This window comes from Podarcis raffonei, chromosome 10 (genome assembly GCF_027172205.1).
Source record: "Podarcis raffonei isolate rPodRaf1 chromosome 10, rPodRaf1.pri, whole genome shotgun sequence".
NCBI lineage: Eukaryota > Metazoa > Chordata > Lepidosauria > Squamata > Lacertidae > Podarcis > Podarcis raffonei.
In genome coordinates, this window is record NC_070611.1 from 3,726,015 (window position 1) to 3,752,628 (window position 26,614).

Below are 26,614 nucleotides of genomic sequence, written 5' to 3' on the forward strand. Positions count from 1 at the left end.
ACCGTTGCATCCAGATCTCTCCAGGGAATCCAACTGACTTAAGTGTAAAGCGGCTTACAGGAACGCACTCTTCCAAGAAAGGATTTGAATGTCACAATGTACTGCCAGATCACGGTGTTTGCCTGGCAATACATGTTGATGTTGAAAAGCTGACATCTCCAAGCCCTATTGCATTGTCATAAGGTTATAAATTCAATAAATGAAATGAAAATGATTGAAGTTGGCAGCCTGGTTGGCACTGCTATAAAAGAAGCTAGTGACTTTATTATCGTGAATGTAAGCAAAACTTTTATTTCAGGACATAAAGCTTCAGATCACTTAAAAACCATTGGGAATATGTATCTGGAATTGTGTTTAAAGAGCCAGTTGACAATAACAATAGCTGGGTTATTTATTATTCTTCAATTATTATCCTACCTTATATAACCCCAGCAGGACCCCACCCCTGGCAGCTTACGAAATAAAACTCCCCCATGCCATGACCCAGGGTAAGTGGGCGAAGAAGCAGGCCTTCTTTTACAATAATAATGTTACAGGCACAGCATTCCAGTGTAAAAAGTAGTCGAGTTCTCCATGCACTGCGCCACATTTTAAAAATGCAGATGTACATTCGGCAACCATGGAAGATTAGAGCTTTTCAGCCATATGTGTGTGTTCCAGTATGGCAATGGATGTTTGAGTAGGAAGTTATCATGTGTGAAGTGTCTTGAATTTATTGGTGGAAATTAGGTGTGTTCATCCCTGCATGTTATCCGCTGGTTACCAAATACCAACCAGCCTCTCTATCAGGTGTCTGCAACCAAAGGCCCTTCTTCCTTTTTGTATTGGTGGGTTGGGGCAGAGAGCAGGTCTAGCATAGATTTCCTGTGAAAACAGATAAAGCTCTTTCTTTGAATATGTACTCAAAGCAGAAAATGATTTTCTGAATTAGAGTTTCTTTATTTTGCTTCAGTTGCATATCCTCAGCACCTGCCTCCAGATGTGTTCAACTGAAGATTTGTGCTGAAGTGAGAGTTTCAGTGTGGTTCATTGATGGTTTCACCAGCTCATCACTTCCTAGGCAAGGGCCTTCTGCCATTTTGCTCTTGTACTTTGATAGGGTAGTTTGTCATTACACCTGGCCAAAGACTGAGATCTGTCAGCATCAATTGCAGAACAAGGTACTAGGAGTATACAACATTGTCAGCAACCTTTGCTTTACAGTAGAAGCAATCAGTAGCTAAGGATGGGAGAAGGGACGATGGAGTCTTGAGTTACAAGCACCTCATCACCACCAGAATGTCCAGAACTAGATTTTTCTGGAAGCCATGCTTGAAACTGCTTAGGACCCAAAGAACTACCTGATGAAACCATGGAATGTGGAGAGGCTGGCTTGTCGCCCCCGCCCCATTCAATAAGAAACATCATTATCATTATCATCATAATCAACATCATCATTTTTCATACAGAATGGTTATTGACATAAGCACATGGAAATGCAGTAAGAATAATGAATGTAAAAATACAAATAGAAAAATGAGAATATGGAGGGGAGGGAAAAACTGGAAGACACCTGAGAATGCAATGCTGCATATATTTATCACATATAAGAAGAAAGGGTGAGTCAAATTAGTTCTTGATAAGGCCTTTCCACATATTTCTGTGTGGAGCAGGGGGTTTAGTGGGCTGTGTGGGTGAGTTAACATAGGAGAAAAACGTATACCAAGTTTAATAAAAGTGGTTATTTTTGATGAACCATTAAAGACTCTTTGTTTATGTGTCAGGTGTTCTGACAGTGCTGTGTCCCATAGTTTTGCTAGCCCCTCCTCTCTGTAAGGAGATGAGTTGGATTTCCAGTGGGAAGCCACTGACATTCTGGGTGCAGCAGGTAGCATAAACATGTGCATGATGGGTGAGTTGGTACCAGGCTCCAAGGATAGGAGCACCAGGGCTGGGGACAGTATCCAAGGGGTGATGGTGGAGATAGTTTCAAACATTTGGGTCCAGAATCTCTGAACTATGCAGCAATCCCAATGTTCCAATGTGACCACAACCCCAATAGCATAAATTAGAGTACCGCTTGCCAATTCTGGATAGGCGGAGTGGAGTCCAATGTCATCTTAATACTGTTCAGTCTGGCTTCCTGTATTCTTACAGAAATTGTTTTAAGTGGGGGTTTAGACCACATTGCTTCCCATACTTGTTCCTCTATCCAGAGATCCAGATCACTCTCCCATACTAATCGTAGCCCCTGAGAAGAGGCTGATTCTATGCTAAGTAAATTTCTGTATATATTGGAAGCCATGGCCTTGTGAGTTGAGGTTGTGTTAAGGCAAAGAGAGAGTCATAGAGAGTCAGGGAGTGATGCAAAGGCAAAAGAATGGACCTGAGTTACTTGGAGCCAGTTGTGTGGGGTATATTTTAGTTTTTCCTTTAAATAAGTTATTGAGATAGGACGGCCATTAGGCAGAATATCTTGGATCCTATATGTTCTATTTTGTTCCCAACATCGATACTGGAGGTATTTGTCATTAAAACAGAATGGTATATGTTCCAGACTGGGCATTAAGGATGACGACAGAGGGGCCAAGTGAATTTGCCACCTGCACCACACTTTAAATGCTAATTGTAAAAATGGATTTTCTGTTTTTGCCGTGCATGCCTGGGGGGGGGTTAAGACAGGCCAAGGCTTGAAGGGTACCAGTTCATTTCTAACACAGGGAACTGAGACTGAGCCATTGATAATGCGCACCATTTGCTTTAAGTATAGCCTAAGACACGGGACCTTGAGACCTCCATTGGTCCTGGGACAATATAAAGTCACCCTGCTTCTCCTTCTCCAGTAATAAAATTATTGTGTAGATGTTGCTAGTGAGCCAAATGGGAAGGGGGGATAAGTACAGGTAAAGTCTGAAACAAGAACAGGACTTTGGGGGGTATGGACATCTTTATGGCTGCTATACGATCTAGCCAGCTTAAGTTTAGGTGCTTCCAGGACCGCTTTGATTTTCCTACAGAGATGTCCAATGTTCATATGATGGAGCTGATTTGGCTCCATAGTTGTGACCACCCGTAAATTTCTAAATCCTCCATGCACGACTTTAAAACCAGAATGAGAGCGCAACCATTAATGCTGAGATATTGATGAAATGATTTGCTGTAGTTAATTTTCAATCCTGCTGCCTCTGAAAACCTGTTAAGGGCTTCTTACAGATTTGGGAGGGCTTTTTTAAGGATTTTGTAGCATAAGCAGTAAGTCATCAATGAAAAAATTTAGCTTATATTCTGCCCCTTGAATTTGGATTCCTTCAATCTCAGGGTGGGATCTGAGATTGGAGGCTAGGGCCTCGATCGCCACAGAGGGCATCCTTGTTTGATTCCCCGATTAATCTTAAAGTGGACGGAGTCACAACCATTGATAGTGATACAAGCAGCAGATTCAGAGTAGATTTGTTCAGTCAAGTGCAAAAATCTATTTCCAAACCCCATGCTTAATAAAAGCTTTTAAAGATAATTCCATTCAATGCAATCAAATGCCTTGAAGGCGTCTAAAGAAATTAAAGTGGTAGGGGAGTTAGAGATACAGGCCTTATGAATTATATTGATAACTCTCCTTATGGCATTTTTTTGCAATCAATATGGTCACACCCCTTACTGAGGAAGATCCTGGGACATAGGTTTGGTCACCTAACCACTTGTCCTTTAAAAGCAGTGTAGAAGTTTTGCTGTTTTTCTTTTGGTGCGTCTCTTGTATCAAAATTGCCTAAATCTTTAGCGTTTAATGAAATTCTTTTACAATGGGTGGCACTATAACCATAGTTGAGAACAAATGGTGCTTATACAAGATGTTGAATGAGGAAGTAAGAACATAGTAGTGTGCTTGAGGGTTGATTGCACTGCGCAAAAAACTCTCAATGGGAGAGAAGAACAAGAACAGAGAAATTCAACTTTTAACATAGCAAACTGTTCAAGGTGCATCCAGCTATCTGCGGCTGGGATAGGGGAAGCTGTAGAGAGCATTACCTTAGCACACCAAGGAACAGAAGGGAGGCTGAGGCGGGGGAAGATCTTTCTGCCCCATAACCTCTCCCTCATGAGTTAGTCATAATAAGCCTGATGGCTAACTGTTTGGTTTAAATTGAACAACTACTAGCCAAGAGTTTATGCTGTATGAAGGCCTAAGACCCATGGTGCGAATGAAGAGACTCTGCTGCAGAGCTTTTCTTTTTCTCTTTCTGTGTGAACCATGAGGAAGAGGAGGGGGGTTAGTTCCACCCCTTTCGGCCACTTTGGGGATTGCAATTTTAAGTTCATGGAGAATATTTTCCACCTGCTGTTCATCGGAGGCAGCAATGTATTTGCCATGACTTGCACCAACAACTTAAATGGGAACTCCTATCGGTAGGAAATCCCTGCAGTGCAGCAGTATAACACTTGCAAGCCCTGCAGCATTACCTTTCAGGAGGTGTGTTGAGAAAGGTGAAGAACGTTTTTGCAGTCGTTCAAGGCAATTTTATTCCTGAGGGTGCTGGAGACTTGAAATCAAGCCTCCATTTGGCTCTGCACCAAGCTGCTCAGCGCGCCCCAGGCTTTGGGCTGCAGGCTGCTGTCCACAAGCCTTGGGAGCCCGGTGGGAACTCCCGCGGGCTCCCAAGGCTTGCGGATAGCTTCCTGAAGCCTGGAGAGTGAGAGGGGTTGGTGCACACTGACCCCCCTCGCTCTCCAGGCTTCAGTGAAGCCCCATAGGCTTCGCCCCATAGGACTCACACACATTTCCCCTTCATTTTTGGAGGGGGAAAAGTGTGTCCTATAGGGTGAAAAATACAGTCCAGGTTATTAACACACACAGTCTTTTCTTTTCCTCCCCAGACACAATGATGATGGTATGGTTGTTGATTATGTAATAGCTGATAGCAAGCTGATCCAACATATGGAGTGGCTTCTTGGTTCAGCAGTTTAGAATATAAGAAACTGGCTTATACTCAGGCTATTGGTCTCTCTAGCTCAATATTGTCTCTGTACTGACTGACAATGGTACTGCAGAATACAGCAGGGTTTGAACTTGGGATCTTTTTCATACAAAGTTTGTGTTCTGTCACTGAGCTTTGGTCTTTCACTCTTAAGAAGTGTTTTCTGGTATTTAATTCAGAGTCTATACCCACAAGTCATTTGCAGGAAGTCTAGCAATTTAGGACTTTAATGACCAAGTTCTGTGGTTGTTTTTTTCTTCCATGGCCCTTCCTAACTTTAGTCTGTTCCCTCTCACTCAGACTATGCAAACTTCTCTTGGTTATTATTATTCCCATGGGCTTTCAGTTTCTTTTGGCAGCAAAAGCAGGACTGGCTATTTACTGGAGAGGTTATTTTAAGGGACGTTTTTCCTGCCCTTTAGTCATAAAACATAAAACAGCCAAGATATTGCACACTAGTAGGCTGTTCCGAAAAAATTCCATATTTGTCTTGGATAGATGACAAAGCTTCTGTCTGGAACAACTGAACTTGTTGCTTGGGTGCAGTTTCCTTGTATTCAAGGGTATTGATAATGTTGTCAGCAAAGCACCTCACTTATGAGATGAAGTCAGACGTAGAATCATAGCACTCTTGTTATGGCTCACTGCTCATGTACAGTTGCTATACCTGCACACATTTGGTTTTCATCTGCCATTCTCTTCTGCCCATGATAGTGCCCTGAGTATGTAATGTTTACTTTGTCAAAGAAGAAGAATAAGGGGACCTCTGCATTTCTCTTTTGCAAGTTTCTTTTTGATTTACACAAAGACTGACTGGCTGTTGGCTTTTAAAAGGAAAATAGTACCTTCTGATTTTTTATTTTAAATATTTTTATCTTGTCCTTTTCATTTAAAGTACAGTGGAACCTTTGTTTAAGAGCAGCTTAGTTTATGAACAACTTGAATTAAGAACGCTGCAAACCCAGAAGTAGGTGTTTTGGTTTATGAACTTTGCCTTGGAATAAGAACATGTTTCTCTTCCTGTTGAGTGTGTTCCATTTGTAAATTGAGTTCCCACTACTCTAGGAAAGCACGCCTTGGTTTAAGAACGCTTTGGTTTAAGAACAGACTTCTGGAACGGATTAAGTTCGTAATCCAAGGTACCAGGGTAGGATAGAAGGTACAGAGATAGAAGGGTCAGTTCTACAAGAGTAGATCTGCTTAAAAGAAAACTGGATTACAATCACTTAACACACCCCATCCATTGGCATTTCACACAACAATGGTGTGAGGCTAAACTGAAGCAAAAGATTCTATGATTCTATGATAAAGAGTGGATGAATCGGCAACACTTTTTTTAATGCTGACAAACTGACTGTATAAACATTAGTTAGGTAGTGTTTACCATTCATAACCACGACACAGTAATCTGAAATGATGGGCAGAGGATGTGACTGGAAAAAATGCTAGAGTCTCTGCCCACAAACAAAGCCAAGCTTTGTTTATTATTTTTGGATAATAATCCTCAGTTAAAATTTTGTAACATGATGGTGTAAACAGGTCCAGATGCCAAGTTGTTCATTGAAAATCTGGTGCTCAAGAGCCCATGTAACACTTGTTCATGCTACCACAGAAGTCTAAAATAAAACTGTATCCGAAGCACCTGCAAACTAGTGTTCGCTGGACTATAACATTGATTCTATATTGTGAGAGACTCGCTAATATGTTAGTGGAGTGCTGGTAGATTATTGTGACTGAGTTAACATTTATTGTCATATATCATACTCCTGCCAAATATATAACAAAGCTAGCTTGTTTTAGTCTTCAAATAATTATTTTTATTACATAATAAGAGCTCTGGCCTTAGGTTGGTTAGGTAAGGGGCTATACTCTGAGAGACTGTGACTTGTCTGGAACATAATAAAGATTGATGATGATTGGGGAACATTTTATTTTGGAGTGCTCTGCAATATGAAAAACTCCCTGCAAATAAAAAAATAGTATTCAGGGAGAAGAGGATTCTAACCAGCTCTCCCCCTGCTGCATTAGTTTCCCTACTTAGGGGAGTATTTGATTTAAAAAGTGTTTTTTCTCTCCCCCCCCCCCATCCCACCGCTACTACAACAGTCTGAAGTGATACGGCTGTGGCTGATGGAAGTTATAGACAAGAACATATTGAAGACACCAGATTGGGGAAGGCCATGATGCAGTTCAGTTTATGGCCATGAAGTTTATATCATTTTACCTTTGCATTTTAAAAAATTTAAATCTTTGCTCTCACACTGGTTTGTTTGTTTTTTTATTTTAAAAAAGCATTGTCTAAAGTATTATTTCTCCCCAAGTTCTCTTTTAGCCCTTTTAGTGATTAAGCAGCCTGGAAGACTAAAGATTAAGCTGTGATTGTTCAGATATATCCTGCTTTTCACTTTGGAGGAAACTCATGTCTTGTTAGTCAAACCTCTTTTCCATTCTCCCAGCTGTCCAGACATTGGCCTTATCTCACTCATTAGACGCTGCCTCCACATTTCACTCTCCAAATGAGAACTCTGACTGTATAATTTCAAGGCTCCCTTGCTAACAGGCAGAGGAAACTAGAAGCAAAGGGAATCATACATGTTGAAGGCGGAGCTGCTGACTGCCTTTCTCTGCTCATCATTTTTCCATGCACTTCCCTTAAAAAGCAACATATTGGGGAGAGTGGCAACTTCTCCAGCTTCCTTTGCATATTGTGAGGAGAGCTATTTGGGATTCTGAACAAGCAGAGCTATTGCCTAGTCAGTGTAACGTGCAGCCATGCTGTTACTTCTGGAAGGAGGATGCTATCCTGAAATGCTTGAGTCTCTTGAAGCAATCTCTTTCTCCCTACTGCCAATGTGTTAAGAATTTGTTAAGAATGGTATCCAGACATTGCTCCTAAATATAGCAAGCTGGTATTGACCCCAGAGCACGGTACTGCCTGAGTGGATTTACATTACAGGTTTCAACAGGTTGAATAGTTGTTGTTCTCCCCTGAAATCTCAGGAAAGTGCTGGAAATTGTCTGGTCCCTGACTACAGCGGTACCTATTTATCTACTTGCACGGGTGTGCTTTTGAACTACTAGGTTGGCAGGAGCTGGGACAGAGCATCCTCCCCGTGGGGATTCGAACTGCCTACCTTCTGATCTGCAAGTCCAAGAGGCTCAGTGGTTTAGACCACAGCGCCACCCGCGTCCCACAGGGGCCTGAGACTTGTATGTCCATTCCCAACAGCAAAGGCTGGCACACTAGCTGGCTGGGCTCCCTTGCCCACTTGCTTGCTTACTCTGAGGCCACCTCAGCTCCTGGCAACCAGCACCCCCTGGCCAGCCCCAGAGACACAATTCGCCTGGGTAGCTTGTAGTCAGGGCTGCATAAGCCTGTGGGAGGCAGAGACGCAAGAGGGCATCAGAGGAGGGGGGGAGGAAAGAGGGACAGAGGCCAGTGTTTCCCACAGCACCCCGGCCATCATTCAAGGCACCTCGCAGTGCCATGGCACCCTGGTTTAAAACCACTGAATCAGCTGACAAGACAATCTACTAGTTCATTCTTGTACTGTGAATAGTGGTGGCATATTTTCTTACATTTCCAGAGACTGTTCTTGACTTCTGTTATTTGGGCCCAGTTGAGTTAGGTGACTGTGTCTGCTTTTAGTTTTAGAGCCATCATTCTGGCCAGTCCTCAGAGCAAAGCAGAATTACTTTAAATTTCCAAAACATTTGCGTGCCATTCTTTTTTAAAAATAGGAATGATTGTGATCAGGAGAGTTATCCTTATTTTGGTGCATTTCTGGTTCTAATTTTAGGATTTTATCCAATTATACTGGTGACTGCAGGTTTTTCAAACTGAAAATTGTAAAAACACATTTTAGATTCTCACAATTTGCTGTAGAATCTTATATATGCCTGCTCTGAAGTAAATCCCATGAGATTCTCTCCAGCGTTAAAACATTAACTACTCTGAGATGGTTTCTCCCTTCTAAATTCTTTTAACTGGACTTTGAACGCTTTTGTCTTACTGATTTACAATAGAAAACTTTTAAGATTAGGGATTGAGATTTCTGTTAAAATGAAAGGGACATAAAGCTGTAATCTTGTTCTGAGTAAATCTCTCCACCTTTTATAGCAGAATATAATACCGAATTGAACATAATTATCCGTAGTATACTTTGCAATGCTGGCCTCTCCTTAGAAAGCACAGAATTTGCTCCTCTTCGGGTCTCTGTTCTTCACATCAAGCTTTGGGTACTTACAGCCTGCCTTGAGCTCCTACCATTACCTTTCTTTTTCGAAATCCAACCCTGCTCCTCCCTACCCACGCATTATAGGTTTAGCTGTTTGATAATGGGCTGTTCAGAGTACATAAATACTGCTGTTACATTATGCTTTGTGGCTATTTCCACATCATTCTTTATACTTTCCCAGCTTCAGTATTAATCTCCATGATGGAAGGGCTTCTGTTGGAATTCAGGGCTGAACGAAAAACTTTGGCAAAAGAGGCTATAGTTTCCAGAACAGAAATTATTTTTTGTTATTAGTGTGCAGTGTTTAAAATTAGCTGGGTGTCAGTCACACTTTGCGACTGGCCTTTTGCAAGTGGATGAAGATGTGCAGGCTCCCCCCTAGGGGCCTTGCATCTCCAGCTGCCTGGCTGCAGTCACCTGGTGTGCCAGGCACAGGGGCAGCAAAAGACCTGTCTCTTTTGCTGCTGTGCTACCCTCCAGACCCCCAATTCACCCAGCAGGAATTTGGTGTTCTGGGTTTTTTTTGATGTTGGGTGAATCAGATGTTTGGCAGGGTAGAGCGGTAGCAAAAGACATGTCTTTGGTGTCATGCTACCCTGTAGACCCCCTGATTCATCCGCAGCATTTTATTATTTATTTTATTTTATTTTTTGCTGCGGGGCTGCCCCCCCCAAAAGGGTGGCATCTACCACTTCCTAAATGTGAAGTTCAATCTCCCAAAAAACTCTGTTCTGTTTTGAGAAGGCAAGCTTCTGCCTTTAGGGTTGCAAAGTTAACTGTGTTTGAAAATGAATAGAAGAATTCTTCCATAGGTTGCTTTGGTGCCCTCCACCACCAGCAAAACCAGAATTAATAGTATGTTTGCAACATAAATTAAGTAAAAGAAAGGAAACAATTTGCTTAATTTATACAAGTTGCAGAATCCAACATTTTGGTGCAGATTTTGTGTTACCTGGGTGCAGAATTTCAGGGTTTTTTAGGGAAACGGGGAGTGCAATAACCTCACTTATATAGGATCAGATCAGTGAACTGTTGACACTTTCAAGTATCTCAACATTTGGCCTTTACTAGAGCTGCCCATAGAGATGCCAGGAAGAGAACCTAAGTCTCTATCTTATGCCTATAGTCTATGTGCTCTCTGCATGTGCTGTAGCAGGGCTTGGGCTGGTCTCCTGGAATGTAAGGGCAGCATCATAGCCGTTGTTCTCTTCGTTCCAGCCACAGATGTTAGCTACTGGGCAAAGACATGGGGCAGGTGATTTATTCATTACATTTGGCATCACTTTAGTGAGCAGTTCCTGTGTCTATGGAATGGTATGTTCTAGATGAAGTTGCATATCCCTTGAAAGAGCAGTTGCATAGCTTGGAGGTTCTCCATGATCCAACACTGATACAGTGGTACCTCGGGATGCGAACGGGATCCGTTCCGGAGCCCTGTTCGCATCCTGAAACGAACGCAACCCGCATGCGTGGGTCGTGTTTTGCCGCTTCTGCGCATGATGTCATTTTGACCGTCTGCGCATGTGCGCGCAGCAAAACCCGGAAGTAACACGCTCCGTTACTTCCAGGTTGCCACAGAGCGCAACCCGAAAATACTTAACTTGAAGCACATTTATCCCGAGGTATGACTGTAATGGAGACACATTTCCCTCTCCTAGACTGGGACAGCTTGCCAGTTGTGATCCATGCTCTTGTAACCTCAAGGTTGGACTACCGTAATGTGCTCTTCACGAGGCTACCCTTGATAGTGGTTCGGAAGATGTCGCTGGTGCAAAATACTGCAGAGAGAATTCCAGATGCCACAGTGAAGCCACATCACACCAATTCTCTGTGATCTGTACTGGGTGCCAAAATGCTTTTGGGCTCATTGTAACTTTTTAGCACCCCTCATTTTTGGAATTTGACAGTTGAAAAATGCAACACACCTTATTGCTATATGTATCTGTAATTTTATTTGTTTTATTGTTTTAGTATTGTAAACAGCTCCGTGGTTTTCATATGAAGGGTGGTATACAAATGAACTGAATAATATTATTTCATCCTTCTTCCAAAGTCTGAGATGTCATACATGGATTTCCTCCCCTTGACCTGGATTTTACACTTACAAACAACAATGTTAAGTTATTTTGACATAATGGCTTGCCTAAGAACACTCAGTGAGCTTACCAGATAATTGAATCTGGATCTTGGATCAGCGTCCCAGCAGGCTATCCATTACATTACCCAGCCATTGTGGCGCCTGCCAGTCCGAGAACATCACCAGGGGGACAGGAGAGGAAAGGTGGCAGTGCTTTGTGTCTGGCAGGGTGGAGAAGGGGAGCAGCGCAACATGGTGAGCTGGTGGTGGGTGACATCATTATACCCTTCGTATAATATAAGGCACTAGTGTACACTTTCTTCTGTAATTTTCTTTCTTTAGAGATAGAATCGCCCACCCTATTTATAGCTTGGCTGTTTAGTACCAGAAATGTTATCTGCTCTTTCCAGGCTTAATAAAACCCAACATATTGGGTGTACTCTGTCTGGTGGTGTCTGTACAGTGGTACCTTGGGTTAAGAACTTAATTTGTTCCGGAGGTCCATTCTTAACCTGAAACTCTTCTTAACCTGAGGTACCACTTTAGCTAATGGGGCTGCCGTGCCGCCACTGTGCAATTTCTGTTCTCATCCTGAAGCAAAGTTCTTAACCCCAGGTACTATTTCTGGGTTAGTGGAGTCTGTAACCTGAAGTGTCTGTAACCCAAGGTACCACTGTATTAGTAAGTACAGGAATCACAGGGAAACAGACTGTGCAGAGTATTTTTATTTTTTTTACTCCACCTCCAATTCGATCACTTTATGCTACAGAAAAATTACTCCAGTGTTTCTCAAACTTGGGTCTCAAGCTGTTTTTGGACTACAATTTCCATCAGCCTTGACCACTGGCCCTGCTAGCTAGGGATGATGGGAGTTGTAGTCCAACAACAGCTGGTGACCCAAGTTTGAGAAACACTACTCTAGATGTTAAGGGATGCGGGTGGCACCGTGGGTTAAACCACAGAGCCTAGGACTTGCCGATCAGAAGGTCGGAGGTTCGAATTCCCGTGACGGGGTGAGCTCCCATTGCTCGGTCCCAGCTCCTGCCAACCTAGCAGTTCGAAAGCACGTCAAAGTGCAAGTAGATAACTAGGTACCACTCCAGCGGGAGGGTAAACGGCGTTTCCGTGCGCTGCTCTGGTTCACCAGAAGCGGCTTAGTCCTGCTGGCCACATGACCCGGAAGCTGTACGCCGGCTCCCTCGGCCAATAAAGCGAGATGAGCGCCGCAACCCCAGAGTCGGCCACGACTGGACCTAATGGTCAGGGGTCCCTTTACCTTTACCTTACTCTAGATGTTTAGGCAGCAGACAGAAAGCGTGAACTATAATTTTGACTAGAAATAATTATCACATCGCTTTTGAAAGGGATTGTGATTTCCAAACATATGCGATGGTAATGACTGTGTGAGAGGGTAACATTCTGGAACTAAGTGAACACTGGCAGCATGTTTCTGATGGTAGCAAAACTAAGAGGATTGAACTACTGAAACTCTTGTTGTCTTGTGTACATATGTCATAATTCTCACAACTGCCAAACTCATGGGTGACTTAAATTGGATTGGATGCACCATGGTTGTTTTCAGAGAGCTGGACATATAAATGTGTGTGTGTGTGTGTGTGTGTGTGTATGCTGGTGTAAATTTTTTAATGATGTTTAATTGTTCTCTTCTTGACAATAAACCTGAAAAACCACTAGTTTAAAAAATATAAGCCTTTACAGTACAGTGGTACCTCGGGTTAAGTACTTAATTCGTTCCGGAGGTCCTTTCTTAACCTGAAACTGTTCTTAACCTGAAGCACCACTTTAGCTAATGGGACCTCCCACTGCCGCCGTGCCGCCGGAGCACCATTTCTGTTCTCATCCTGAAGCAAAGTTCTTAACCCGAGGTACCATTTCTGGGTTAGCAGAGTCTGTAACCTGAAGCGTATGTAACCCGAGGTACCACTGTACTAGCTTTGTGGGGGCCAGCAGCAAAGGTGTGGAGAGCTCAGACAGGTCCCTTTCTAGCCCATTTCACTGAAGCGTGTGACTTCTTCATTTTCTTTGACATCTTCAGTGGTGGTTGGCCTGGCAGTGATTTCAATGTAACTTCATTATATACATTCAGATCTGCTTTCCTCTTCCTGTTTCATTGGGTTCCGGGTCTTTGGTTTGGGGGGCGGGTGTTTACAGGTTCATACTGTGTGGGGCACAGGCTGGAAATCGCAGTATCAATCTGCTGTACCAAAAGGAGATTCCTGAGTGACTTAGTGGAACATCCCACAGTACTAAAGCAGCCCATGCAGAGTTAATGCTGTAAGGGACTCTGTGTTCCTCATCATGAGTTTCTATTTTTTGGTGAGGGGAAATGAATTTTCTTCTGCGGAGTAATTATTATTTTATGCACTCTGTTTCAGTACATGTTACTATGGCAATGACTGCAGGGACTCCAACTTCCTTTCCCATGAGCAACCACACCCGGGAGAGAGTGACAGTGGCCAAGCTCACACTGGAGAACTTTTATAGCAACCTAATTTTACAGCATGAAGAAAGAGAAACCAGGTACTGGGTGCTAGATTTTTTCTACACTTTTCTAGTTTTCTTTGTGTAGTAGATGTTTGGGGAGGTGTCTGTTATTCCCCCTCAAAACATGTACAGAAATCTGGCTAACAAATAACTTTTAACTGACCACCTGTTTTCTTGGTGTGAATAGCTAAAAAGGTTTCGGCAGCTTTCCCTTGTGCCATTTCAGCTGCTGTTCTGCAAAAAAGCCTCTGTTTACGTTACAGGCTTCCTCAACGTCGGCCCTCCAGATGTTTTTGGCCTACAACTCCCATCATCCCTAGCTAGGTCAGGGATGATGGGAATTGTAGTCTCAAAGCACCTGGAGGTTCAGGAAGCCTGGTTTACAATGTTGATATTTGTGTATCAATGTCCTTGTTAATTAACCCCTTGGAAAAGCTGAGGTCTCAAAAGAAGCTCTGCTTTTTATCTAGTTGTTCAGCAAAATGTACCTTTTTATTTTTAGTTGGATATTGTTTTCTTACACCAAGTCAGTGAATAAACATGTTATGCAATACTTTGCAAGATATGTTGAAGAGAGGAGAAGGTGGAGACATGTAAGATGAGAGAAGATGGTTCTTATGTGATCTTGTGTCCTTCTATTCTCTTGTGTCGGGATTAGCAACCAGGAGGCTGGACAGTTCACTTCAGGGATTTTGCTCCTCTCCTCACCTGCCAGGGAAAAGGGACCCAAGCAGGCAAATGAGTGTGTGAGTGGTCCTCTGGAACTATGTATGTCACCCAGACTTCCCCAACCTGTTGTCCTCCAGTTGATGTTGGACCCAAGCTCCCATCAGTTGCAGCCAGCTTGGTGAATGGTCAGAGAGGGTGGTAGTTGTAGTCCAACATCTGCTGGGTGCCAAGTTGGGGAAAGATGAGGAAGGGCATTGGGTGAACAGTGGCAGCTTAAAATAAACTTGTATTCTGTACTCGACATTTCTGTGTTCCACTTCTTCCTACTGATATGATTTGAGGAGTGAAGTCACTCTAGTAGAGTAAAATACAGGCTTTTCATTTTATAATATATACACACACCCTTTTTTTCTACCAACCTAGGCAGAAGAAACTAGAAGTGGCCATGGAGGAGGAAGGTTTAGCAGATGAAGAGGTAATGTGAATGTAATTTAAGCTGGAAACTTTTACAGTTTACTGTTCAGAATTGGTGCTAATGATGCACTTGAGCTGTCCGTCTTGGACTCGCGTTGCCTAGAAAGCAAGAGTAAGCTGAAGAGAACACAGGTAGGAGGGAATAACTGCACCTTCTTTGTCACTGTGGGAAAGTAGGATTGCTAGATTTGGAACAGGATAGAGTTATTCTGTAGAAGGAGCTGCCTTTTCCATAAGGAGGAAGATAATCCCATATAATTGAACCAGTATTGATATTTTAATGGTTTCAAACACTTGTGGTCTCTTTTAGCATGGCAGATTCAGCAAGACTGCCTTTTATTGGCAAAGATTTTCAAACAGTTTTTATTGGTTTGTTTGTTGTAATTGATTTTAGTGTTTATACTGTGCTGCAAGTCACTGTGGTTCACTTTTATATGTAGAACTACTAATGAATCACCATGCTCTAGTAATCCATGCCATCCCCCACGAGAGTGGGGATGATTCTGCAATAGTTTTTGCCATTATATTGACCTTGCAATTTTTTCATAACATAACACACATTGGCGCAGGCTTGCGCCGGCGATTGAGAGGGCCAATATCACACAATGATGTGACACCCCGCATGCGATGTTGTGTGACGATGTGACGTCAACACTGGATATTGAGGGGGCTTAGCACCCTCCTTTAAAACTTTTGGGGGGGGCAGGAGCCAGTGCCCCTGATGCTACAAGAGATGACTGGGAAAGTTGGGAAATCTCACGTTGACAGAAATGGGTATACAGTGCCATCTTGTGGCTGTAAGTGATACAAGATAAAAAACATTGAGTTTTTTAGAGGCACCCTATCCTAGTAGCATTGTAAGGGACCACAAGGGTCATCTAGTCCAACCCTCTGCAATGAAGGAATCTTTTGCCCAATGTGGGGCTTGAATTCATGGCCCTGAGATTAAGAGTCCCATTCTCTACCAACTGATGTTTGTCTATTTTGCTCATGAAAACTATTATTTGGCACCTTTTCTAATATTAGGCAGCATGCTGAATTTTGCATATCAGTTATTAACCATTTTTCTGTTGAAGATGGGCTCAAAGTAATGGCCGTGCGTGGGCCTATAAAGTTGTGTTACACAAAAGCAGACCATTGGTCTATCTACCTCAATACTTTCAGTAGCAGCAGCTCTCCAAGGTCTAAGTCCTAGCTAAGATACCACTGCCTATTTAACTATTTTGACCAGGAGTGACATGTCTTTTTGGAGTAGGTCATTGGAGGAAAACAAGCCATAAGCCTGGGTTTGCACAACAAGCCATTGTGACCGAAACAGCACAGAGGTGGTGTGAGATTATGCACTAGCCTGCTGCATAATCACATTAAATCATAGTTTGTTTTAAAATATTAAATTTTCTTTATGCTTAAATATTACATTTTGTTTATGTTTGAATATTAAATGTGCAAAAAAATATTAATTTCACATATATGCCCATGGCAGTGACTGATGAAGAACAAGACCATGGGCTTGTAGAGGGTGCTCTATGAAGATGCTGGCCAGCGTGCAGCAGCTGTTGAAAAGGCAAATGCTAGGAGTCCTAAGGAAAGGAATCAGAAACAAAACTGCCAATACCAGAATGGCATCATACAAATTGATCATGTGATCACACCTGGAATATTGTGTATAGTTCTGGTCACTTCGCCCCACAAAGGGTATTGTAGAGTTTGAAAAAGGTTCAGGAAAGGGCATCCAAAATTATCAGGGAGATGGAGGAACTCCCCTGCGAGGAAAGGGGACAGCATGCACCCTCGCCGGGGGGGGGGGAGTGCAGAGGGCGAACGGAGCCCACTGCGCCAGGCCAGCCCTTGCCGCCGAAGCACCACCAGTGCAGGGCTGGCTCAGGGGTGGCAGTGTGAGGAGCTTCCTCCCCCCCACACACACACGCTACGTCCCTGCAGCACACCCGGGATGTTGTTTTCTGTTTAGTGAAGAGGTGAGTTAAAAGTGCATAAAACTATGCATAACATGGAGAAAGTGGATAGAGAAAAGTTTTTCTCCCTTTCTTACACTGTACAGTAGAACCTCTACTTAGCACCGCCTCTACTTGGGCCTGATCCAGGTTGCGACTGCGGCAAGCCCGGAAGTAAATACCGGGTTTGCCGTGGTTCGCGCATGCGCAGAAGTGGCTTCTGCTGTTTGTGCCGCTGAATGTGCCTGCGCACAATGGTGCTTCTACCAGCGACCCGGGTTGACTTACAGACGGACCTCCAGAACTGATTAGAGGCTCCACTGTATTGCTAGAACTCATGAGCATCCAGTGGAACAAAATGTTGTAAGATTCAGGACAGACCAAAAAAACCACATGGTTAAAACTATGGAATTTGTGATGGCCACCAACCTGGATGGCTATAAAAGAGGACTGGGCAAATTCATGGAGGAAAAGGCTATGAGTGGCTGCTAGCCATGATGACTGTAGTCTGCTTCCAAGGTTAGAGGCAGGAAGAATGCTGTTGCTTGCATGGCCTCTTTGCAGGCTTCCCATGGGCGCCTGGTTGGCCACTGTGGAAACAGGACAATGACCCAGCAGGGCTATTATTGTGTTCTTATTTTATGACACATTAACCACACCAATGGGACTCACTGAGTCCTCCCTCCCTATGGGAGGCTAGAGGGAATTATATCCCATACTTGGTGATAGTAGCATTATAAACTGATTACCTGTTTATACCATTTTTGTATGAGTTGTGGATTTTCTCATGCTTAATATATATTTCAGAAAAAGCTACGAAGGTCTCAGCATGCCCGCAAAGAAACCGAATTTCTGCGGCTGAAGAGAACAAGGCTAGGCCTCGATGACTTTGAATCTTTGAAAGTTATTGGAAGAGGTGCTTTTGGAGAGGTTCGTAATTTGTGTATTTTCTTAAAGGTAAAGGTATCCCTGCCCGTACGGGCCAGTCGTGACCGACTCTAGGGTTGCACGCTCATCTCACTCAAGAGGCCGGGAGCTGGCGCCGTCCGAGGACACTTCCGGGTCACGGGGCCAGCGTGACGAAGCTGCACTGGTGAGCCAGCACCCGTGCCGCACACGGAAACGCCGTTTACCTTCCCGCTATAAAGCGGTACCTATTTATCTACTTGCACTTAGGGGTGCTTTCGAACTGCTAGGTGGGCAGGAGCTGGGACCAAACGATGGGAGCTCACCCCGCCGCGGGGATTCGAACCACCGACCTTACGATCATCATGTCCTAGGCACTGAGGTTTTACCCGCAGTGCCACCCACATCCCGTGTATTTTCTTAGGAACTCTTTATTTCAGGATACCTTCCTGTCAGGATAACTTACTGAACAATAATCCTGTTTATGGTATGCAGGGGGGGGGGGGGACGGACCTTATAATGAGCTCAGAATTCTTCATTTTTTGTACTGCTCTCCCTTCCCTGGCCGGCTCTTTGAGACTTTTTTTTTTAAATAACTCTGATAAACATTCAATAAACAATCAGTAAACTTAGGTTTCTCTCCCCTCACTCCCAATTTTCTCAGTTCTCCTTAGAGACCTTCCTTCTAATCTTCATGGATTTTAGTAGCATTTGTTGCTCTTTGTAGCAGAGATCAGGTGTTCATATAGATTGCCTGTTACACTCACCCTTCTTCCAGTTTTGGAACTGCTATTCAACCAGTTTGCTGCATTTACCCCAGTATTGCAACTTTGTTAGCTTAACAGTATGCTTTAATAATGGCTTAAAAAATTAATCCACAGGTCCGCCTCGTTCAAAAGAAAGATACGGGTCATATTTATGCAATGAAGATACTAAGAAAAGCTGACATGCTAGAGAAAGAGCAGGTATGTCTTTTTAGTATATTGCAAGCACTTCAAAACCAATAGTCATGATATGCAGTGTTGTGTGCAATATATATTTGTAGTATTGCTGAAAAAGGCCAGCTGAAAAAGGACCATACCTATTCCTGCAGCACATTTGTTGCAGGTAGGATGCATTGCTTGTCACTATTAGTGGAACTGATAAGTTACTGAAAGATTAGTTTACCTGTTTATAGAGAAGTTGGGCAAGATAGAAGGATGAGTTGGCTGAGACTGAGATTTTTGAGATCTTCTTTGCGGTGTGGGAAGGTGGAAGACAGATAAGGCTGTCTTTAAAACAAAACCCTGGGAATTGTGGCTATATATCCATGCCGTACTACTCTCTTTGGAGTCTTTGGAAAAGTGTGTGCTGCAAATCTAAAACAAATCTATATTTATAAACTTCTTGGGAATAGTGTGATGTGATTCCTTAGTCAGTTTGTGTGCAAATATTACATGTATTTGCACTAAATCCTGGACTGGAAGGAATTGTGGCACTATGCAACAGCTGTGTGAAGCTGTCTTGTCACAGATTCAGCATTGCGGATCCATACTTGTACAACTTATCTCTCAAAAAATCTGAAAAGTGTAGCTTGTTACCCAGGTGTGTTGGTGCATCTTGGCTGGCACCCCTGGAAGTAAAGGCTGGCATTGGCCATTTAGGTTGGGTAAAGGACCCCTGGACAGTTAAGTCCAGTCAAAGGCGACTATGGGGAGCAGTGCTCAACTCGCTTTCAGGCCGAGGGATCCGGTATTTGACTATAGACAGCTTTCTGGGTCACGTGACCAGCATGACTAAACCGCTTCTGGCCATATAACAAAACACAAAAGAAGCCAGTCACTTGAAACACTTGATTGGGTGTTGCATTTTAAGATAGAATTAAATACAGTGGTACCTGGGTTTACAACCATAATCCGTTCCAGAAGTCCGTTTGTAAACCCAAACAGGTTGTAACCCAAGGGGCCTCCCAAAAAAATGTGTTCGTAATCCAAACAAAATGGGTTGTAATCCAAAAAAAGGTTGAAAACCGGGACACGCGCTTCCAGGTTTGACATGTTTGTAATCCAAAACGTATGCAAACTAAGGTACCACTGTACCTTGGGACCATCGGCTGTGGTGAGGACTGCAGGGCCTGCTCCCTTCCAGGGCCTTTTCCAACTGGCCCAGGGGGCGTGGCCCAGGCCCTTACTTGGAACAAACTTTTGGGGAAGTGTGGGAAGTTGTTCTGCCATTGCTTCCCGGTTCCAAGTGGTTAATGTGTTTAAAATGTCCTCAAGCAGTCAGTGGCATTTTAAATTTTTATTTCTCTTTTTCCTTTTTTTGCTTTGTTGGGGGTGGGTGGGTGGGATGGATATTTAGTTGGGGATTAATTTTAGTATAATTGTTCTGTTTTTGTTTTTATTGTTTTATTGATTCTGTATAGATTGTGTTTTGTTTTTAAGGGGCGGGATCAGGGCTGCCTGGGAGTGGGGCCCCAGCCAACACGATGGCTGGGACAAGTTCCACAAGGGGGGAGGCACTGGGACATCCGATCTCGGTGATCATGGGCAGGAGGAGGAGTTACGCTAAGACCAGACCATGTCATTACCGAGGAGGCAGGTTTAGTCGTTGTTTGAAGACTATCCCTGCCTCCGGGTCTGGCCTTGACCGGATGGATACTGGAATCAACAGGGGAAACCGACATGACCTGAAGGTGTTGCTGTGTAATGCCAGGTCAATTATGAATAAAACCACTGCCATCCACGACCTGATTGTGTGACAGAGACCTGGTTGGAGGAAGCAGATGGGCCTGTCCTTGCCGCTGCTTGTCCACCAGGTTTCTCTTACGCACAGCAACCCAGGTCATGTGGGCGGGGAGGGGGGGTTGCAGTGATTTTTAGGAAGTCATTAGTTTGCACCAGGCGTCCTATTGGGGAGACCCAGTTTTCCGAGTGCATGTTCTGGAAGTTGGGCAATAGGGGCAGTACAGGATTCCTTTTGGTGTACCGACCTCCCCGCTGTACCAAGGATTCCCTGTCCAAGCTGCTTCAGGTCGTGGCGGATGTTCTCCTGCAGACACCTAGTTTGGTTTTCCTAGGGGATTTTAACATCCATGCTGACACAGCCTTACAAGGGGCCGCTCGGGACTTCGTGGAAAGCATGGCCTCCATGGGGCTGTCCCTGAATAAGTTTGGCCCAACTCATAGTCATGGACATGCCTTAGACCTGGTGTTCACCTCTAGTGATGTGGGTGATCTGACACTAAGTAAAAGTGAAACAAAAGAAGTGCCATGGTCAGATCACTTCCTGGTGCAACTGGACTTCTCTGCGACCCTTCCCCTCTGCAGGGAGGTGGGACCAATTTGGATGGTCCGCCCCCGCCACTTAATGGATCCAAATGGTTTCCAGAGAGTGGTAGGGGATGCTTTATCCCATGTTGATGGCCTTTCAGCTGATTCCCTGGTGGCCCGCTGGAATGCGGAGTTAACCAGGGCTATCGACTGTCTGGCTCCGAAGCGCCCTCTCTGATTGCATGGAGCCCGGACAGCCCCGTGGTTTTCTTCGGAGCTGAGGGCGATGAAACAATCGCTGAGACGGCTAGAGCGTCGGTGGCAGAAAACTCACTCCGAGTCTGACCAGACACAGGTTAGAGCTCAACATCGAGTCTACCAAGTGGCGATAGCGACGGCAAAGAAGACTTTCTTCACCGCCTCTATTGCATCTGCAGAAAATAGTAGCAGGAGACTCTTTCAGGTGGTCCGCAATTTAACGGAACCACCTTTACCACCGGCGCCTTGTAAAGGCCCCAAGATCTCCTGCAACGATTTTGCAAAGTTTTTTGCAGATAAAATCACTCATATTCGGAAGGAGCTAGACACCACTGTGGGAGCAGGGCTGGGACGAGAGAGTGCTAGAGCCCTGTCTGGTCAAGTTGCATGGAATCAATTTCAATCCGTTACCCCCGAGGATGTGGACAGGCTGCTTGGACGCGTGAAACCAACCACCTGTCTCCTTGATCCTTGCCCATCCTGGCTAATAAAAGCAAGCCGGGAAGGGCTGGGCGATGGGCTCTGCGGGGTGGTGAATGCTTCCCTCAGATGGGCGGGGTACAAATAATAAATTATTATTATTATTATTATTATTATTATTTATTATATTTAATTGTTTGCTGTAAACTATTGTTTATCGTATTGTTTACATTGTTTACTGTGAGACAGAGCGAATTCACATGAGCATGTATGAGACATGATCACTACGCCTTAACACATAAAGCTTGGTTCTGCGAAATGGACCTCAAGCTTACAAATTGATTGAGCTTGTCTGACAGCTGTTACCTCTGTTGTGTGTGCGCACACCCATGTACTTACACTTTTATATTATCTAGCAGTAATGCATTTCTGCATTGCATATGAAAATCGGTCAACTGGTGGTTTATGTAGGAGAATAATTCTTTATGTATTGGCTATTGTGAACATTCTGTTTCGTTGTGCAATATTCACAACTATAGGTGGCTCATATACGGGCAGAAAGAGATATACTGGTTGAAGCAGATGGTGCCTGGGTGGTGAAGATGTTTTATAGTTTTCAAGACAAACGGAATCTCTACCTGATCATGGAGTTTCTACCTGGAGGTAAATAAATGGTCCATGCTTCATACCTGAAACCAGTGTCACTTGCTGGATTGAGAGCTGGGTGGAATCTAGACACACATAAAAACCGCTCTGAAATTTTTAAATTTTTTTTAACAGCACTTTTTAAAATACAGTGGACTTTTGGGTTACGTTACCTTCAGGTAACGTAACTTTTGGGTTGCAAATGCAGCAAACCTGGAAGTGTATTCTTCCGGGTTTTGCCGCATGCACAGAAGTGGCGCCTCTACTTGCGGATTTTTCGGGGTATGTACGGACCCCTGGAATGAATTACATTCATATCCAGAGGGTCTACTAGATTGAATTTTCCATAAGACTCACCATCGCCATCTAGTGTCACATTGTATATTGCACTTAAAACTCACTTAAAACGTTTTATTTGCAGCTATATAGCTGAGTCCCTGGAATGAGGAAAGTGTATAGCTATTCCCAATCATTTAAGCACATTTAAAGGATGAGAAATGTTTTGTTCACACTGGCTTTTATTCTGTGACATAATGGAACAATACAAACACAGTTATTAATTGTTTTAAAAAATCAAGAGAAGGCTTAAGTGTATATGCAAGTGACTACATAAAATGTTTGGAGTCCCCCCAATATTTCATGAAAGAGCCTTCATCACTCGGCTCTGAACTGCTGAGTTTCGAAAATACTTATTGGAACTGACTGAGCTTGTGCCTTTGTAAATATTTGGACTACCAAAGCCTATTTGTAAAATCCTATAATATATATTTCTCCTTGATTCAGGAGATATGATGACATTGTTAATGAAGAAGGATACTTTATCGGAGGAAGAAACACAGTTTTACATATCTGAAACTGTGCTGGCCATTGATGCAATTCACCAGCTGGGTTTTATTCACAGAGATATTAAGCCAGATAATCTTCTCCTGGATGCAAAGGTATAAGATGATTTTACATCTCCTGTACTTTTCTGTCTTCGTTCTGACATTGGGTATTTGCAGTATGCAAAGGCTGAAGGGAATGGTAGAAAGCCATTCTTCTTGTCCTTCACGATACGTTTATGCCATTGATGGGGAATACTTTTCAGCTCAATGGATGTGTCCCTTCTAAGCAACCTCAAAAGGGAAGGGGAGTTATTGTTTTACTTATTTACTTGTGTTTTTATCTTGTATTTTATTCTGTAAACCTCCCTGAGATCCTATTATGAAAGGCGGTATATAAATTTAATAAACAACAACTTTCCAAGGCCCAAATGCCAGGGATGGGTGAGGCCAGAGGCAGAAGCAGGCAGAGCAGCAAATGTAAATTTTACCTTTGTACAATAAGCTAGTTTCTGCACACACTAGCGTACCCTCTCTATCCTCCATCCAGACATGCAAGAGACACCAGAGTTCAAGGACACACTCCTGCCTGGCAAAAACACACTCTTATGCGAAGCAGGACCAGTAGCTGGTCAGCTGGGGAGAGTTCAGTTGGCCAGATAGAGGCCTGAAGGTCTACATTCAGACTCCAGTTTGCAGGATACCTGCTCCTGGTACATGCAAAGGTGTCAGAGGAAAGGAGTTGGAAAACAGGCTCCTCTCAACCGGAACAATGCAATGCTGTTGACTGAAAGTCATTTTTTCTTTTCAAAATATGTGCCTTTTCCTTTGTTGAAATTCACTTCTAGTTTTGGGCATTTTAAGTATGGACTTGCAAGGACTTGCAAGCTTTCAAAGGATTTTCGGTAGTTCAGCACCTAAACTCATGTAATGTTTTCTTTCCATAGGGGCATGTAAAACTCTCTGATTTTGGACTCTGCACAGGTTTAAAGAAAGCTCACAGAACCGAATTCTACAGAAATCTTACACACAATCCACCAAGTGACTTCTGTAAGTACAGCCTGTTGTATCTTACAAGTATTAAACTACTCTGCACTCCCTCAGAGGCACTGATAGGTACACCCTACAGGTTAGGCATTATATAAGTGCATTTCTTTTGCCAGAACTCCTTTTTGAATGAGAACAGTGCCAAGTTCTACTTCTTTGCTGTGGTTGGGGTTCTAAAGAAACCTTTGGTCACTTGCTCCAGCAGCTGCCATTTTTGCCTGCTCAGGTGATATTAGCTGCTGCTGGAGAAAATGAACAATGGTGGTTTGGGAAAATAGAGCTGCAGAGAGTAAGTGGTGTGAGTCGGCAGTAGCATTTTTTAGTAGTCGTCCTCCTTTCCAAGACTGGGGGGACAGTAAACCAGGTGTTGCCGAAAGGTTCTCTTGTTGCCCTGATAACTATTCAAAACTTTGGTAGATAATGTCAGCATCCTTCGGGGTCGAGATGCCTGCTGGCTAGCCCCCAGCTGGATCATGCCCTTCCAGCTGTGACGATCCCCCGATCTCTGGTGCGACGTAAATCAGCTACTCAGACTTCAAAAGCCTGAGCATGCTATATTAGCAGAGCATACAGTGGTGCCTCGGCTTACATATGCTTCAGGTTACAGACTCTGCTAACCCAGAAATAGTACCTCGGGTTACGAACTTTGCTTCAGGATGAGAACAGAAATTGTGCTCCAGTGGCACGGCGGCAGCAGGAGGCCCCATTAGCTAAAGTGGTGCTTCAGGTTAAGAACAGTTTCAGGTTAAGAACGGACCTCTGGAATGAATTAAGTTCTTAACCCGAGGTACCACTGTACTGCGCAAACAGAACAGGCATGAGGCTTGTGGAAACATACTAACAGCTAAAGATTTATTAAGCATAAATCAGGACAAAGAAAACATGTTGTCTCCCTTTCTTCTCCTCAGAGAGAGAGAAAAGCAAAAGCTATACACAAATGGAAGTTCCCAGCAGACTGTGCTGGATGTAAACAGACACGTGACACGCAACAATCCCATGTCTGCTCTTTAAGGTGGAATGGAATTTTCCAACAGATAAGATCCTCTTCCCCTCTCCAAATTAGATATATATATTTGAAACAAGGCCATGTAAATTCAGCCTGGTCTACACATGGCAGCAAAATGTGATAGAATAGACTACCATTTTTCAAAGTTCCTTTTTTTAGTTCTGTAAGTTAAAACACACACAGATAAACTAGCATATGTTCATACTCAACCTTCTCCTAACTCTCACTACTATGTGCCTACTTTTTGTTTGCAGGTATTGTTATTGTTTAAAAAAACACATACACATTGGCAAGCATTAAAAAATGGCACCCCCACCTGCAGTTTGAAGTGGTATGGCCTATTCAGGTGCCTAATTTTGCTCCATGTGTGGACGAGACCAAAGATCATGGCACAAAAACAAAACCTGGGTACCCGTTTTTCAGTTATAAACAAAGTCCATCTTCCTGTGTCTTCTGTGCTGAAGTCCTGTACAAAAATTTAGCACAAACAGTTTCCAGTCTTGCATTCACTTTCCATCACTTGCATCTATAAAACTTGATTTCACACATTTCACACATTTACGAAAGTTTGGAGAGGGGAGGGGGTAATGATGGCATTGGCTTTCATACCCTCATCCAGGAGCTGACCACTAGTAACTACATAATTCCTTCTTCCCTAAACATGGTTTTTGTTTGCACATTTACCAGTGCAGTTTCAGTATTAAACTATGCTAACGTAGCTCCCGTTGTACAGAGGTAACATTGGGATTGTGCCCTATCTGAATTTTTCTTGTGCTGGTAAAATTGAATGCAATAATTTATATTTTTGCAAATTAGCATTTCAGAACATGAACTCTAAGAGAAAAGCAGAAACATGGAAAAAGAATAGGCGACAGCTGGTAAGTACAGTTTTTGGTGAGCTTTGAGTGCTTTCTGCAAAGTTTTTCAGCATGATGGCCTTCTGCTGAAAAATTCATGCTTCAGCAACCTCTCCTTGTCACCCAATCTCCTCAAGCAACTAAAAGGCTGTTATTAGATGACAGGTGAATGCTTATACATTATTATAACTCAAGTTAATAAGACTGCCAGAGTATTGACTAAAACTTTTTCTTAAAATCATCTTGCTTTTAGGCATACTCTACTGTTGGGACCCCAGATTATATTGCTCCAGAAGTTTTCATGCAAACGGGTTACAACAAATTATGTGACTGGTGGTCTTTGGGAGTGATTATGTATGAAATGCTAATAGGTAAGAATTATTGACCCCGTTCATCTTTTTGTCCCTTTTCCAATGAGAATAACACTTTCTCTGAGCGTTTTGTTGAGAGAGCCAAGGATTGACTTGCAGGTTTATATTCAGTCCTGCGTCTTCTTTCCTGTAATTTAGTCTAAATCTGACATTCAAATCAGTACATTT

The 26,614-nt window shown here is 43.3% G+C and overlaps 1 protein-coding gene across 2 annotated transcripts in view; it reads left to right on the forward strand.

Moving 5' to 3' along the window:
• Positions 1-26,614, forward strand: part of STK38L (serine/threonine kinase 38 like) — a 44,453-nt gene that overhangs the window by 8,669 nt on the left and 9,170 nt on the right. The window contains exons 1-10 of one of the 2 annotated variants that reach the window (XM_053407062.1): positions 10,899-10,991; positions 13,661-13,805; positions 14,862-14,913; positions 17,672-17,794; positions 18,652-18,735; positions 22,239-22,362; positions 23,128-23,282; positions 24,113-24,215; positions 26,035-26,096; positions 26,329-26,446. In XM_053407062.1, the coding sequence (XP_053263037.1) occupies positions 13,672-13,805; positions 14,862-14,913; positions 17,672-17,794; positions 18,652-18,735; positions 22,239-22,362; positions 23,128-23,282; positions 24,113-24,215; positions 26,035-26,096; positions 26,329-26,446 (955 nt within the window). In that variant the 5' untranslated portion in view covers positions 10,899-10,991; positions 13,661-13,671. Of the gene's footprint in view, positions 1-10,898; positions 10,992-13,660; positions 13,806-14,861; positions 14,914-17,671; positions 17,795-18,651; positions 18,736-22,238; positions 22,363-23,127; positions 23,283-24,112; positions 24,216-26,034; positions 26,097-26,328; positions 26,447-26,614 lie in introns of those variants that run through there. The other variant, XM_053407063.1, reaches the window with a different exon arrangement.